We start from the raw sequence: 16776 nt of genomic DNA on the forward strand, positions 1-16776 counted from the left end.
CTCAACAATTTATTTATATCATTCGTAAATAAACTATCAACTGTTTTATCACCAAAGGCACTGACCTGAAGTGACGATTTCGCTATTTCGGTAACGACCTTACTACTAATCTTCCGTGTATTTAACAATTACGGTAACTCTTTCATAAGAATTTTTATTCTAATTATTCTATTAATTAACTATATTTTTACGCTGTATGTATTAATAAAAAAATATTTCGAGTAAAAAAATTGTACAGCTCAAATGGTAGAGTAGCCGACGTGTCATTGGAAGGTACTGGGTTCGAATCCCAGTCTGAGCTATATGAATTTTTCTCGCATATTCTATACACTCACATTAAGAAGATCTTCTCCACAATCCTTTCCTACCAAAATATCCTGTTACGTGAATTTTAGAACGCTTCACGTAATAATAACCATAACTCCTATTCTTTCTCGCTTCACAGCATAATTTTCGATTTGAAAAATGCTTACCGTAAGATGGACGCTGTGGCTTAATGGGTGTGTTTGGCCGAAGTAAGTTCTTAATAAACTTAGTAAGCCAGTAAGCATAAAAAAATTAAAATCTTACAAGCTGACTATAGCGCTTTTCGGCCAGGACAGACTTACTGGCTTAACATAACACAAAACACCGGTTTGCGTTATATCTCGTACATAACCTCATATACTGAATATAATTGACAGTACTAAATTTAGCAATATAATTTAATTCAAGTAAATATTTGCAAATGGATAATTTTATGAGAAATATTTTATTGGAAGAAATATTAAACGACCCAGTGGATAATATCGATAATTTAGTAAATCAAGGTCTGTTCTTGTCCGTTTTGTTTACATCAACAATAAGCAATATGGCATCGTATATTAAGCTATGCTTACTGCGTTAGCACTTATTTTGTGTCCCGGCCGAAAATTTTGTAAGTATAGTGAGTGACTTACTACATTTAGTAAGTACTTACTTCAGCCAAACACGCAAATGTATATAGAATAAGAGAAAGAGAAATTTAGTATAGACCAGTTAGCTCAAATGGTTAGCCGACATGTCATCGGAAGGTTCTGGGTTCGACGCGTATATAAAAGCGGGAAATATTAATTCAAATTGAATTTTATCAACCTATAAAACCTGAGTTGACTTCATTATTTAACAAATTGGATCAGAAATATGACAATAATGTTAAAGCTTACTTCGTTGAAATTCCTGAACCTGCCGGTTGGATTATGGTAATTTCATTCTAACTCTCAGGCACCTGTCGCGACGTCAGTAAACGATTTAAATAATTGGAGGAAGTTTTATCCTTGTAACTGCCATATCAACAGATTCGGTAGAATCTGGCGCCAAGTTCCGTTCTCAAGCCAGACTACCGAGTGTGTGTATACCGTAAGCAGAATGGTTTTTTGAGGTTACAAGTTTTTTTTCAAATTTAATTTGATTTTTTTTTTTTTTATATGATATTTTATAATAGTAGTTCATGCCTTTTATTACGCGTATTACTTGATTATTATCAATTATCTTTATAATTTCTGTTTAAAATTATTAAAAATAATCAGCACAAACTATAGCGACCCAGATTTTTAGATTTTAACTTTTTTCTTATGTAAATAAAAAGCGGACGGCCAGAGACTAAATAATATAACGATGCATGCTAATCTTATGATAGATAGGAAACTCCAGTGAAAAAAAGATATTTGACAGCTTGCAATTACACACGTCAGGCAGCGCAAGAATAACTTTTACATGAACTATAGCTTAAAGGGGATAGTTTGCCACCGGAAATGTATTAAATTAAAATTGTCAATTTTTATTATAATTATAAAAAAAACTAAAATCCGAACAAAAACAGTTTCACTGTAAAAAAAATCGCGCCAAGTCCACGTTCATAAGACTATTAAGAAAAAAAAATTTTATTTTCTTACAAAAAGATATAAAATAAAAAATTAAAAAATCCAAATAACCGATATGGTTGTATATGATTTTCGAAAATTAAAAAAAATTTTTTTGTAAATTTAAAAATTAAAAGAAACAATTTTGGAACGTACTTGGTGTGCGTTATTGTGTACTTGAATTTTTTTTAAGTGTCCTAGTAGATACATTTTAGGAATTTCATAAAAAGTGAAATATTTCGTAACTACGCACACTAAATACGTTCCAAAATTGTTTCTTTTAATTTTTAAATTTACAAAAAAATTTTTTTTAATTTTCGAAAATCATATACAACCATATCGGTTACTTGGATTTTTTAATTTTTTATTTTATATCTTTTTGTAAGAAAATAAAATTTTTTTTTCTTAATAGTCTTATGAACGTGGACTTGGCGCGATTTTTTTTACAGTGAAACTGTTTTTGTTCGGATTCTCTGTAAATTTAGTCTTTGGTTAGAAATAGTAATCTAGAATCTACTTGAACTTTATTCTGATAGCATTACACTTTAGCGTTATGCGTTGAGATGAATTCGTAGACAGAGCAATTAACATAAGAATATTTTCAATACGTCTATCTTCAAACTCAAATTTATTTATAAAGTACGATCGACGAAAGTTTAGTATAAATATTTATTAATATACACATATAAAAATGCATCGGTTACTATTTTTAAACTAAATCCACCATGGTATTTCACCAATCCTTTACACCGATAGTATAGGGATGCCATCTGAGCCAGTTATAATTCGCGTGCGTGGAAGTTAACACGCCTCAACAATTTTACTGTAAATCAAGTACTATGGCGCGAAACAATGTTGTAAAAAACAGAGTTCAGGATGCAGTAATATTTGAAGAAGAAAAAAATCGTTTTTTTTCAATTTGTCGTTCGGGAAATATATTCGAGTTCATGGAGTCCATACCCTTTTTTGGCAATATTGGACATTTGGTTCGTGAGCACGATCATCATGGAAGATTATGCACTCACGTGGTGTCGAGATTTGACCTTAACAATGCAGTAATGAAAATCGAGCTGCTTCTGAATATGGGCGCAGATATCTCCGCAAGAGAGTCTTTAACTGGGGATTCGTTGCTGCACATCGCTGTTAGCTCAAAAAACTATGAACTAGCTGAGTGGCTGAGTCGAGACTTGAGAGCTAATTTGAACGCCATCAACTACGCTCATCAGACTCCGTATCATCTGGCGTACTTGCTCCGTGATCAAAGAATGATGGAGATTCTCAAATCCAATGGAGCCGCTTGTGACGATCCTGTTACTAGTGTAGAAATGGATTCTAATGAATTCTAAGTGATGTGATAAGTTGCAAATTAGTCGCTCTATTTTCTAAGCCTTCTCTAGTCGCGCGATGAGTATTCGATCCATTGAAAAGCATTTTTAGTTAAATACTTGTATTTATTGTTGATCAGTTATTACAAGAAATAGAATTCATTTAAAAGAAGCTGATCTTATATAGAATCGTTTACGTAGATACTGATTGTCAGTTTCATTATGCTTGATATCCAATTTATGCTTCTCGATATTGTCAACCTCATTTTTGTCAATTATTGTAAGGAAAACGTATAAATGTATTCAAGGCGAAAACAGGTATCAAGCTAATGACAAAAAAGTAACGAGTGGAGGTCAATAGCATACTTTACTTAATTGCATTGTCCACGACAATTGACATCCCGCTAGGAAAGAATAGATACGCCAAGGGTATTATTACGAAGGTTTGAATTATGAATTGTGTCAATTACATGAAACTATGTCAGTAACATGTCATCAAATCACACTAATTTAAGGGGTTATATCCACTTGTAAGTTCGAAAAAATGTGTTTTTTTGTTAATTTTTTCTGGAGAGGCCTTCTATTGAATGTATACATAGAATATATGAACATTGTTGAGCGAATTTAACGTATTCTAAGAATTCATATTTTATTAATAAAAATATTGGGTTCCGTCGTTCCTGCAGAAGATCTCCTGAAGGTCCTCCAGAAAAAGGTGTCTGGCGGTGAGGAAGATATATATCTCTGATCCAAATTATTTGAAATAAAAAAAACCAAAAGGATTACTTTAAGGATAGATAAATACAGGTAATGATCGAAGAAATAGTTAAAATTTTGATTTTAGACAAAATGGCGGCTTCCCAACAAAAAAAATATTTTTTTGCACGAAAATTTACACTTTAAAGTGACTTAAAAAATCAAAATTTTTATCAGAAACTTTATTCCTTCGATCATTACCTGACAAAAGTATCTAAGAAGATCCTGTGAAAATTTCAAGTCAATCGGTCAAGCCGTTTCGGAGAAATATTCCTCACCGACTTTGAAAACATCGTTTCGAGAAAAACGCATTTAAAATTTTGGCTATTATTTAAAGTTACGGTTCCGCCTACTTTCAAACGCTCGAAGACGTCTTTACAAATACGCTCATTACCCCGAAACTATTTACCGGATTACTTTGAAATTTACAGACAATATTCTCGAATATACATTCAAAATATGCAAAAAAAAATTTCGATTTTTTCAAAATTACGAGTGGATATAACCCCTTAACTAAAAAATAAAAATTGGAAAATAGATAGTAATCTAGCTTTACATGTATACATTTTTAGTTATCCATAACGAATTACCATGATTTTTTTGTAAAACTATGTCGCAAATCTCGGACTATAAAACTAGTTCTCTAAGCGGTTCTGAAAATACAACTCAATATTATTTTTTGAGCAGATACTACAAGTATTCATGGAATGTGCATATAAAACTGTCGCCAAATCACCAAGAGCACATAAAGAGTAGGAATATATTGCCATTGAAATAAAATAATATTTTTTGAAGATATTTAAGTATCTTAGCATAGTTCATATTGTGGTCGTTAAACTACACGGAAAATAAAAGTGATACAAATGTCATACCCAATGTACTACGTTCTACACTTAAGATATTAATGACACAGCAATTGTTATATATTTACATATTTTCACAATGTGTTGTTCATAATTAATAACCATTGATGTTGTTAACAATTTGTATTAATTTTGATAATTTGTACCAATCATTAATGACTTAAAGTTAACAAACATGTTTGGTTCTAAGAAATATGTTTCAACTATAAATTATTCTGATAAATACAACGCGTCAAAAACATATCAGCATAACATAATTGGAAATATATTTACAACGATGTGTATTCATTTCCACGAATTCTCGTTGTGCTGCGAATTAAAGTTCTAGTTATTCTAATTGTTTTTCTTCTACCTTGCGACCTACTAAAGAGGAGATCATATCTGCATTAGTATCACACTAAGTAAGCATTCTCACAGTGTTCATTTTGTAACAATACTTAAGGGGTTATATCCACTTGTAATTTTGAAAAAATCGAAATTTTTTTTTTCCATATTTTGAATGTATATTCGAGAATATTGTCTGTAAATTTCAAAGTAATCCGGTAAATAGTTTCGGGGTAATGAGCGTATTTGTAAAGACGTCTCCGAGCGTTTGAAAGTAGGCGGAACCGTAACTTTAAATAATAGCCAAAATTTTAAATGCGTTTTTCTTGAAACGATGTTTTCAAAGTCTGTGAGGAATATTTCTCCGAAACGGCTTGACCGATTGACTTGAAATTTTCACAGGATCTTCTTAGATACTTTTGTCAGGTAATGATCGAAGGAATAAAGTTTCTGATAAAAATTTCGATGTTTTAAGTCATTTTAAAGTGTAAATTTTCGTGCAAAAAAAGATTTTTTTTGTTGGGAAGCCGCCATTTTGTCTAAAATCAAAATTTTGACTATTTCTTCGATCGTTACCTGTATTTATCTATCCTAAAAGTAATCCTTTTGGTTTTTTTTTTATTTCAAATAATTTGGATCAGAGATATCTTTCTCACCGCCAGACACCTTTTTGTGGAGGACCTTCAGGAGATCTTCTACAGGAACGACGGAACCCAATATTTTTATTAATAAAATATGAGTTCTTAGAATACGTTAAATTCGCTCAATGTTCATATATTTTATGTATATATTCAATAAGAAGCCTCTCCAGAAAAAATTAACAAAAAAACACATTTTTTCGAACTTACAAGTGGATATAACCCCTTAAGTATTTTCTAGCTAGAACCAACAAATAGGGGTAATCAAATTCGAGCGTTTACCAAGCTACAATCGGGTTAGAATTAGTTTTTCGGTCTACTATAGACTGATTAATAAACTGCCTAAGTTCAATTGGCAGATTGTCTGTTTCATCACTGTCAGCGACTTAAATGTTGTGTTGCACAGCGTTGTCTGAAAAATCCCACAGATCATCACCACCTGAAAACAGTTAATGATCTGTAAGATTATTTCCGCAGGTAATCGCAAGAGTTTTTTATTCAGTTGTGTCATAGTAATTTTATTCAGGATTTTTGTTCAAAATTCCGATGAAAAGCTATATATTTTTGACATAAGTGAACAATCAATCCAATTTTAATATGTTTATTAATCACCAACTATGCAGCCTTTTAATTCACCAGCTAACATTAATTGAATAAATAAAGTTAGTGATAAAAAAATTAGGTGACATTTTTTAAAATTAATCGATTGACTCGTGTTTGTAACGTTGTAAAGATAATAACAATTCATGAGTTTGGGTAATTTTGAATGCAATTTACTTATTTTATTATAATGCGCATGCAGGCTGTACGACCAACAAACACAATTTTTCAATCTCTCGTAATTTTCAAGATTAGAACTGTACCTTGTCAAGTTTAAGCAAATGTATGAAAGTTCCTGCACAATCTCTCTTCACTGACCCGCAAACGGTGCAATGTAGAAACTTAAGAAAAAAATGTGATTTTTTTTCAACTTACTTATCGGTTGTTGTACCAAAAAAATTTTGATACCATTTCAGCTTTCAATTTTAGGATGAATCAAACTTCATAAAAGCTATTCATCAACGCTTGAAAGAACTTAACAATTGTGTTTTTCAACGTGTGCGCACATATAAATTAAAGGCGCTAAACAAGAACAAGATTGTATTGTGTGAAGACGCAATGCAACGTCTTATGAGGTTTATTTATCTGTCGTTATCAGTCTAATAACTAGCTAATGTCCAGTAATATATCGTTCATTATTGTCTCTAAGCAACGACATAAATAATATTGGATCTTAAAGGTTGAGTTTTTTTATTGTTCAGTGACATTGAAATCATCTAGCAGTCAACCTTGAAATTCTACTTTTTACAGTGGCACACACGGCAAAAATGTATTATAACAATTAAAAGCTTCCAAAACTTAAACATGGAGACCTTTTTTCTACTACGGTTCTGCCAACATTCAAGTAAAGCTGAAATTTTTCGAATGAGATTCATAATAATACAGAATTATTCTTATCTTTCTCATTCGTGTTTCGTACATTGATATGAAGTAAACAGGCGATATCAATTGATTTTTGATTACATGTAAATATGCTGCTTTGCATTTATAAGCAGCATTAACACATCTAAAAAAGCATTGTTCTTATTTTATAAAAAACGCTTACAAAATCGACATTTTTGTGAACAGCAAACATGAAAACTACGTTTCACTTTCTCGTTATTTTGGTATTAGACGGCCGCCGCCACAGTTCACGGACGCGGCTACAATACATACATCGATAGTTCTATTTCCATCCAGGTTGTTAGAGTCACACATTATTATTCCCTGAAAACTCAAGTGAGTATGGATGATTCGAGGTTTTATGTTATGTTTTTATGTTTTAAAACATCAACTTCTTAATGTATGATGTTGTTTTAGGCGACAGACAGCCTCCATGGTTCTTGAAGTCATTGTTCCCCAAGAATAGCAAGTATTGCTGGAAGCAACCTTGAGAACGGAGCTACTTTATCTTATCACAATTCAGAAAACTCAGCGAGCAACAAGTACCTTTGGTATCTACAACGGCGTGACAGCAGAGTTATTAGAATTTAACGCTTATTTATGATTCAAGAAATCGAATGACTTAAATGAAGAGCCTAACTTCAATTTTTATGTGCTATTAGAAGTACCGTTTATTTCATCTTCCTCAATTGAGAGTGATGACTTCACCTGTTCAGAGTGTGATTCAGAACAATTACTTTCTGATGACGGACCTTGTTCTACTTGTGATGAATGTGATACGGAAGTGGATTAGTGATAAATTTTATGTGATAGCAAAAATGTGGTTAGTTATAAATAAGATTCGGTTATAATGTGTACTTTATTTCTAACTTTATATTTGACGTACAAATCATTTGTCATCATCATCACTAGGGTCACGAAGTTGGCGTTTTTTCTTTGTTCAAATTTTAGGTTAAACATATGAATGCTCATTTAAACAACTGCGAATGTCCTGGCCCTAATCATCACCATCACCATCACTATCGTCACCATCATCATCATCACTATTATCATCATAAATATTTTTATTCTTTTTATCATAAGTATTAAGTGATAAGTATTGTTCCGTAGCTGTTCAATCAAATTCTTACTTTAACATACTCAAACCGAATTTAAATGAATTAATGCAACATATCACACAAAAATGCAACGATTTGTTCATAACTATTTAAAAATAAACCGCCTTTTTATATGAAAAATTTTAATAAATAATTAATGTTTATAATGGACTGCTATTTCATTTGAAAGTTCAATGATATTCATTATAAGGTGCATATTTTAAAGTACTGATTAAGAACAGAAATATATCTAAAAACTCAGCTAGGATTAGAACTTTTGTACCTATTAATCATACACATTTAAAACATCATACTCTTATCAACTTTTTTTTGACTAATAATTGTTTACGTCGACGTTCTATGGTCTTTTAATTTTCATCATGAAGTAAGAAGTAACAACAAGTAGTATTCAATGTTTATTTATTTTCTTATTAACATTTAAAATACATGATGAATTAAGATAAATAACATATACTGCACATCATAAAACACACAATATCTCATCCTACGCGATGCCAAAAGTGAAATGCTCTGAAATTTGCTAATGAGCTCTATTGTTACACAAAAGGTCATCGACTTCGTATTAGCGTTCATTCAGAACGGTAATTAACTTTCATTTGTTCTTCTGTGACGTAGGAAAGTTATTGGAAACTCAGCCATGCCATAATTGGCCACTTAAGCACCGCGTCGTTTACGCATGTGTCCAACGCGTAATTGACAGCTGCTGTCAATTGCTCTAAATTCAACGTACATCATAGCCCTTATGTAACACATGATTAAAATTAATGATACTGAATTTGAAGTGAAGTTCACGACGACGACCAACCTAGCAGTATGACATCATAGCGTAACCAGTTCCTGGAACAAAAAAGAGAATACTATTTTAAAATATACAAGCAATCTATGAGCTTGAACGACTGAAGCAGTTATATGAAATTATTATCACAGTCATATTATCAACTTACATTGTTTTAAACTGCTCAGCTACCTCGACGCACGTTTGAAACGGATTCTGTCCCTGCAACTATGTTTGCGTTCTCGAGATAATCTGTAGAATATTGTAATAATTACTAACACATTTTGAGAATTGCTCTAACTATATGATAATTATCAATGTACCGCTTAAGCCACGAACAATGCTGATTAGCACTGTTCTTGTTGCGATTTAGAACTGATAAGACTCTCCTCCTGTAAAAAAAAAAATAACAATTACTTTTGAAACCATCAAAAACCGCCAAATATTACCAGAATCAAATAATGATAGCTGGAGACTCACCGCAACTTTGGAGGAGAGAAATAACGATATATTTGATCGACATGTCCTAAAGTGCATTGAAGTGGAGAAGGAGACCATATAGCAGGACTCAAAGTACTTCCGCTGGTAATTTCAAGTCTAATAGCTCCGCCATCTTCTGGTACTACGATGTCATAAGCATAAGCACCGATAATTTCTCTGAAATCGAAAACCAGCAAACATTTTGTCAACACTCTGATTTAAGTCAGTTTCAAGCTTAAATGTATGCAAAAACACTTACTTTTTCGCGACTCGGTCAAAAACATAATAAACCCCTCCCGGGGAGCTGTAACGAATCAATCGCGTCGAAACATCATTAATCCGCACAATAGGACTTGAAACTTCAAACTGTTCAATAATCTTCTCTACTAAATCCATTAAAAGCATTTCCGTACGCGCAGGCCACTCATTTGGTACCATATAGATAAGGTCTAATTTTTCATGCATGATAATTGCGTACTGGTCAAACATTTTGAACACTTGACTAAGCTTTGTCCCGGTACCCGGACGTATGAACCATTTAGCTGTCACCAGCTTTTTATATCCTCCCGCAACACTGCGTGTGATATAACACGCGTATAAATATTATTAGAACACATTGCCTGCGCGTGATAGAAATATTCACGCGTTCCTGTCATTGTTTGCGATCAACAGATTCGGTAGAATCTGGCGCCAAGTTCCGTTCTCAAGCCAGACTACCGAGTGTGTATATACCGTAAGCAGAACGGTTTTTTGAGGTTACAAGTTTTTTTTCAAATTTAATTTGATTTTTTTTTTTATATGATATTTTATAATAGTAGTTCATGCTTTTTATTACGCGTATTACTTGATTATTATCAATTATCTTTATAATTTCTATTTAAAATTATTAAAAATAATCAGCACAAACTATAGCGACCCAGATTTTTAGATTTTAACTTTTTTCTTATGTAAAAAGCGGACGGCCAGAGACTAAATAATATAACGATGCATGCTAATCTTATGATAGATAGGAAACTACAGTGAAAAAAAGATATTTGACAGCTTGCAATTACACACGCCAGGCAGCGCAAGAATAACTTTTACATGAACTATAGCTTAAAGGGGATAGTTTGTCACCGGAAATGTATTAAATTAAAATTGTCAATTTTTATTATAATTACAAAAAAAAACTGAAATCCGAACAAAAACAGTTTCACTGTAAAATAATCGCGCCAAGTCCACGTTCATAAGACTATTAAGAAAAAAAAATTTTATTTTCTTACAAAAAGATATAAAATAAAAAATTAAAAAATCCAAGTAACCGATATGGTTGTATATGATTTTCGAAAATTAAAAAAAATTTTTTTGTAAATTTAAAAATGAAAAGAAACAATTTTGGAACGTACTTGGTGTGCGTTATTGTGTACTTGAATTTTTTTTAAGTGTCCTAGTAGATACATTTTAGGAATTTCATAAAAAGTGAAATATTTCGTAACTACGCACACTAAATACGTTCCAAAATTGTTTCTTTTAATTTTTAAATTTACAAAAAAATTTTTTTTAATTTTCGAAAATCATATACAACCATATCGGTTACTTGGATTTTTTAATTTTTTATTTTATATCTTTTTATAAGAAAATAAAATTTTTTTTTCTTAATAGTCTTATGAACGTGGACTTGGCGCGATTTTTTTACAGTGAAACTGTTTTTGTTCGGATTGTAATTTCAGTGATTGATATGTTTATTTACCTGTGCAAATTGGGTATCAAAAACATCTCCATCACAAACTACTAGCCTGCACTTGAGATGATAGAGATACGAAGTTTTAATAAGTAATTAACGCGTTGAAGCTATCATTACAAGGAAAAAAACAAAGTACTTCGAATTATCAATCGGATCAGGATGTTTTCAATTGCCGTATCAAATTAATGATTTATTAAGCAATTAACAAAGATATAACTTTGAACTGTGAAGCAACAAAATACATATTTACATATAAACGGATCTTTATTTATAAAGAATTAACAACATGTCATAAAAAGTAATGTATACATTTCTTTATCACGTAAACAAGCATTACTGCAAAAAAGAAATTGATAAACATTTAAATATACCTACATGGACTGCTTCATGATTAACTTTGCATAAGCGAGTTTCATCGAAATAATAGACTTCCATTGTGGACTAAACAAAGTTTATATCCGCACGCATCGAAGTACGAAATTATCCAGGCTAATTGCATTGATTTTTGAAGTAAGAACAGCAATCAACCAAATGGACTAACTCATTTCTCATACGATGGAAACGACCGTAAAGCAAAAAATAATACCTCTTTTTGTAACCCTGACCATACCCAAGGTTGATAGTGTAACGGCATGAACCAAAATATTGCGTAGTTTACAATGTTTATTCTCTTCGCTGACGTCTTATAGAAACTGAAAAGCACGTGAAGATGTATATTTGTAAAACTCGTTGTTGTAAGTCATTATTTACTGTTTCATTTGTTGAACGGAAATAGAATTCATCGATTGGGCAAAATGAGCGCCAATCCGACCTATCTCAACACCTTTCACGTTATCGCGCGCAAACAATGTTATAAATAGTACTGAGCTACCGATGATTACATTATCTTATGTAATCACTCGGAATTATATTGTGGCCTTGGTCCAACAAACGCGTTTATGAGCTTGTAGGTAAATAAAGCGATATAGTACTGTGTCTTATCGAACTTGTTTATACAATGTTTATTTATGTAGAGAAATTAGAACTATTAAGTATCGTTGGCGACGATTATCATGCCTCCTTGATTGGGCCTCTTTGGCTGGTCGTATTAAGTAGATGTTGGTAATTTTAATAATAAATGTGATTGGCGAAAAAAGTCATAACTTGTAGGTGTGATAACTATAATCTGTTCTACTCTACCCAATTAGTAAGATAGCATATTGTTATCTTTATGCTTACAAAAACAGGTTCGCGAAAGGACCTAGATAATCCTGACCTTCAGTCAGAGATACTAATTTCAATGCAAATGCATTTGAGAGTATTTATAAAGCCATTCTATAAGTCGTTGGTCAGTTGATGTTCTAACTTATAATTCCGCAGTCGTTTTACACACCGGACGAATCCAATCGAGTGAAATTTGTGTTGAAATATGTGGTCATCGAAAAACTTTATCTTTTCTGGTGAACACAGCCGCGAGGGTGAAAATATTCTTCACTATTTGTGCCGTAATGGAGGAGTAATTGACTTGTTAGAGTACAAAAACGCCATTATCGATGAAAACAGATACTTAGTAAGAGAATACAACTTCCAAGGACAACAATGCATCCATATTGTTGCAAGTGAAGACAAACTTGATCCTAGAAAAAAATTAATGCGTTTAATGGAATGGGGCGCAGATATTAATGCGAAGGAAAGCATAAACGGTGATACGCCTCTGCATATTACTGTAAGAACGAAGAACTACGAGTTGGCTGAATGGCTGTGCCGGCAACCCCAAGTAAATATAGAAGCTCTCAACTACGCTCAGCAGACTCCATACCATCTCGCTTACGAGTATAATAACGCTAAGATGATGAACATTTTGGAAGAAATCGCAGCAGAACGGAAAACTTCATAAAACCCTCATACCTATTCATCAATTTTTGGACTGAATACCAACAAGAGCCATATGCTTCCAGACATCATAATCTCTTCCAATGGTGATGGAGATAGTAACGCGTAAATATTCAATTGTATAGGTATACGCAACACAAAAAAGTAGTTTTAGAGAAATTTTTACGATATTTCGTATGTAAGCTAAATGTTAAAAAAGCGGCACGATGGCCGAGCGAACTAAGTCATTATCCTGTTAGTTTGTAGGCGAGGATTCGAGCCCCGACGGTTGTTCAAATAGTTCCAACACCAACCGTCGGGGGTCGCTCCGGTAGCCGAACTGTACTGGCATGGGTTTTCTCTGTGGTTTCCCCATCGCCACTATTCCAATAATTGATAGAAAGGGGTAAGGAATAGGGTAAATGCAGTACAGAAAGCACAAGTCGGTCCACAGCCGCATGGAGAATAATATAGACTAGAATTTAAATTTGCTCGCGCAAGAATTTAGAATTTGCATATATTTTTATGCTTGTGATATATTTGACCAATCACGTTACGAATAGTTTGCTTACATGATATATTTTCATATTTTTCATCTAAATTATAAGAGTTGATATGTGCTAAAATTTTAAAGTGTGATGAACAGAGATCTGATTATAAGAAAAACGTTGATGATAATAATGGAGAACGTTGATAATATTTTGTAGTATGTGTGTTGGTAATAATGTAGTGAGATGGATGCGCTGGGGTCCAATCGGTACAGTGTACCCATAAAAAGACGGCAGCACAGTCGCTGAGCGACGGCTGCCATCTACTCGGCCTTGTAAAAGTATACCCAATATATACAAGTAAAAGTAGATTTTGTAAGCTAAATGTTGTCATAAGCTAAAAAGAAAAATTAATAGATAGACTAAGAATATAATAGAAAGGAACTAGTGATAGAATTAAGATTGATAATAAGATAATCTACAGCTATTTAACCAAATAAATTGATGGACATTTCACACCATATGATGGTAAATGTATGTATTAAGTTATACTATATAAGTTTTCAATTCAACAAGATTTCAAGAAGTATAGTCGATGTTATTGCGTTTAAATAAAATAAAGCGTAAGTGATTATTCGTATTATTTTTGGATTAAAGAATTCCACTTTCGTCGTTGTTACCCATAAATTCTCAAATTTATTATCATGCTTGTTGATTCACTGGCAGCTTTCCGAAATAATGCGTAATGCCACTAAAATTAGATGATCATGTGAAACCAGAAACTAAATTGATAGTTGACTGTTCCAACATTTAATGACTACAACACAACTATAAACACTGTTTAGAGAATAACAATTTTTTATAGTGAAACAGGAAATCAGTTCTTGCAAGAGACGCGAATATAATGCCATCTAGCATAGTTTGTGATTAAGTCGAAGATATGCGACATAGTCTTTACAACGATAAAAACTTCGCTTCAGTCAGAAAAAAAAAATTTGATAAGTAAGTTGTAACAGGGTAAAATTACCCTTAATCGATAAGTCACCGAATATCGATAATTATTCGACATAACACTGGCGCGTCTCGATCTTCGGGCCTAAAGGGAGAATAGGAGGGGGTGAGTTTGGGTTAAAATAGGTGAGCCGTGCAGTGGAACAGGGAGAAGTAGTGTGACCGCCAGACTGAGTGCCACGGAGATCAAAAAGGACCGTTCCCGAGAGTACTGACGAGACGAAGGAAGCCAACTACAACTAGGACTTCATCCTCAACGAGTGAGTTAGATCATCGTTTTGTTCGTCAAGGTGTCAATTATTGCTCTGTGGGAAGGAAGTGGACCGCGGTTTATCCAATGCCCAGTTACTTCTCCTAATTATTTATTAATTGGATCGTTTAATCGACGATTATTAATAGATTAATAGTGAAACATTTGCTAGTTTTGGATTTAGTGATTTTCATGGGGGTTTATACCCGAGGATCACTCAATCGACCTTGCGGGAAAATTTTAATAACTAGAAATAATCAATTAATAAATTAACATCCGAAAATTTCGTTAATTTTATTGTTGTAATTTTTATAACAATTAACTTAGTAAAATTGATTAATTTTTGTCATTGAAAAAAAAAAATCGACAAATTTTTATTCGTGGAATTTTGGTCAAGCGTCAGTTTTGTGTCGCAGTAAATTCCAATACCCAAGGTCAAGCAAAAACAGCTAGCGAATGTTCTAGCAATTGAAATTTGACTATTTCGACTCGTGTCGAATTTTTATAAGTGATAAAACGAATAGAAAATTATTGATAATATTTTATTAAGAATTAATTATTGAAAATAATATATAGTGGAAGATTATCGAAATTAATTTATATCGTCACGTGGAAATTAAGTAATTTTGGGAATTAAGTCCGTGAAGTAGTTAAATTAAAATTACTGAAATTGATAATTATCGGCGTGGACATTAAGTCCAAGAAATCAGTTATCTGAGTCAAAATTGTCACAGAAAAAATTTAGTCAGAATTAATTAATAAACTTTTGTTAATAATTTTGAAGTGATTGTAAAGGTTGATATTGTGACTAAGTTAATTCAAGGCATTAAGTCTCTGGTTCTATAGGGATTAGTTCGAGGTTAATTGAAGTTGATTGTTGAATTGGAATTATTATTTTTACCAATTACTAATGATTGAATAATTTGGAAAAATATTGTAATTAAATTAAAATCCTTTTTTATTAAAATTTATAAAATTGTAAAATCAATTAAGCGAAGTGTGGGTTATGTGTGTGAAGAATTGAACGGGTTATGCGTGATAGAGAGTGTTAATAGTGTTAAGTGCGGTAGTCCTGTGGACTTAATTTTAAGTTATAAGTGTGTAAAGTGAGTTCGTTTTGGTAGTCCGGTGGACTTGTAATTTTAAGCTTACCCGGGAAAAAATGATCAGACCTGATCAGACATGAACAGGCATGAGTCTTCAGCCCTGATCAGACATGAAAAATGACCATGCCTGATCAGGCATGAATTGACCTGATCAGGCCTGATCAGACATGGTCAGGTCTGAAAACCCATTACTATTTTTAATTAATTATTTTGCTTAATTTTATGGTTGTAGTACTTGATAGAGTCGTACGCAATTCTCTATAATAAAATAAAATAAAAAAAAAAATAATTACATATTATTGTAAGGATGTAACACCAGCGGTCAACCATCCAACTACCAACCATGCTCAATGCTGTTTAACTCTGGTGTTATCCGTTTGCCTTGAATTTCCCGCCTGCTGTGCTGCTATATTAGATGTAACAATTCTATGAAGTACATAGAGTATCGAATAAGTTTATGATAAATATAATGTTAAAATTGGTTTTATAATATATTTTGATAGTCCTAATTTATTTATGTAACCGAATCTCATTATAATATCACATTTATTTAAATAATATAATAAGTAATGATTTTCATATTAGGCAGGAGCAGAGCAGACCATAACATCCCATAGAAAATGTAATAAATTTTTTATTACAAAATTATTTAAATAAACGTAATGTTAAAAATAATTTTGCACTTTTTTGATGACCAAAAATTTTT

The 16776-nt window shown here is 32.3% G+C and overlaps 3 protein-coding genes across 3 annotated transcripts; 2 read left to right on the plus strand and 1 right to left on the minus strand.

The window, feature by feature from the left end:
• The first annotated feature begins 584 nt into the window (after positions 1-584).
• On the plus strand, positions 585-3872 carry LOC141525229 (NF-kappa-B inhibitor cactus-like). Its single transcript, XM_074239621.1, has one exon. It carries the CDS (start codon positions 2720-2722, stop codon positions 3224-3226), a length of 507 nt encoding a protein of 168 aa, XP_074095722.1. The 5' UTR covers positions 585-2719; the 3' UTR covers positions 3227-3872.
• A 5220-nt stretch (positions 3873-9092) lies between these two features.
• Positions 9093-11427, minus strand: LOC141525221 (uncharacterized). The gene is made up of 6 exons (XM_074239613.1): positions 11371-11427; positions 9901-10215; positions 9642-9818; positions 9485-9553; positions 9331-9413; positions 9093-9223 (listed from the first exon to the last, which is right to left on the minus strand). Exons 1-5 carry the CDS (start codon positions 11400-11402, stop codon positions 9350-9352), a joined length of 657 nt encoding a protein of 218 aa, XP_074095714.1. The 5' UTR covers positions 11403-11427; the 3' UTR covers positions 9093-9223; positions 9331-9349.
• Positions 11428-12759: 1332 nt separating this feature from the next.
• LOC141525222 (NF-kappa-B inhibitor cactus-like) lies at positions 12760-15900 on the plus strand. The gene has a single exon (XM_074239614.1). The coding sequence runs from the start codon at positions 12773-12775 to the stop codon at positions 13238-13240; it is 468 nt and encodes a 155-aa protein (XP_074095715.1). The 5' UTR covers positions 12760-12772; the 3' UTR covers positions 13241-15900.
• Positions 15901-16776: the final 876 nt, after the last annotated feature.

The sequence above is a fragment of the Cotesia typhae genome, unplaced genomic scaffold (assembly GCF_013202065.1).
Source record: "Cotesia typhae breed Kobodo isofemale line unplaced genomic scaffold, CoteBio_Ctyphae contig_26, whole genome shotgun sequence".
NCBI lineage: Eukaryota > Metazoa > Arthropoda > Insecta > Hymenoptera > Braconidae > Cotesia > Cotesia typhae.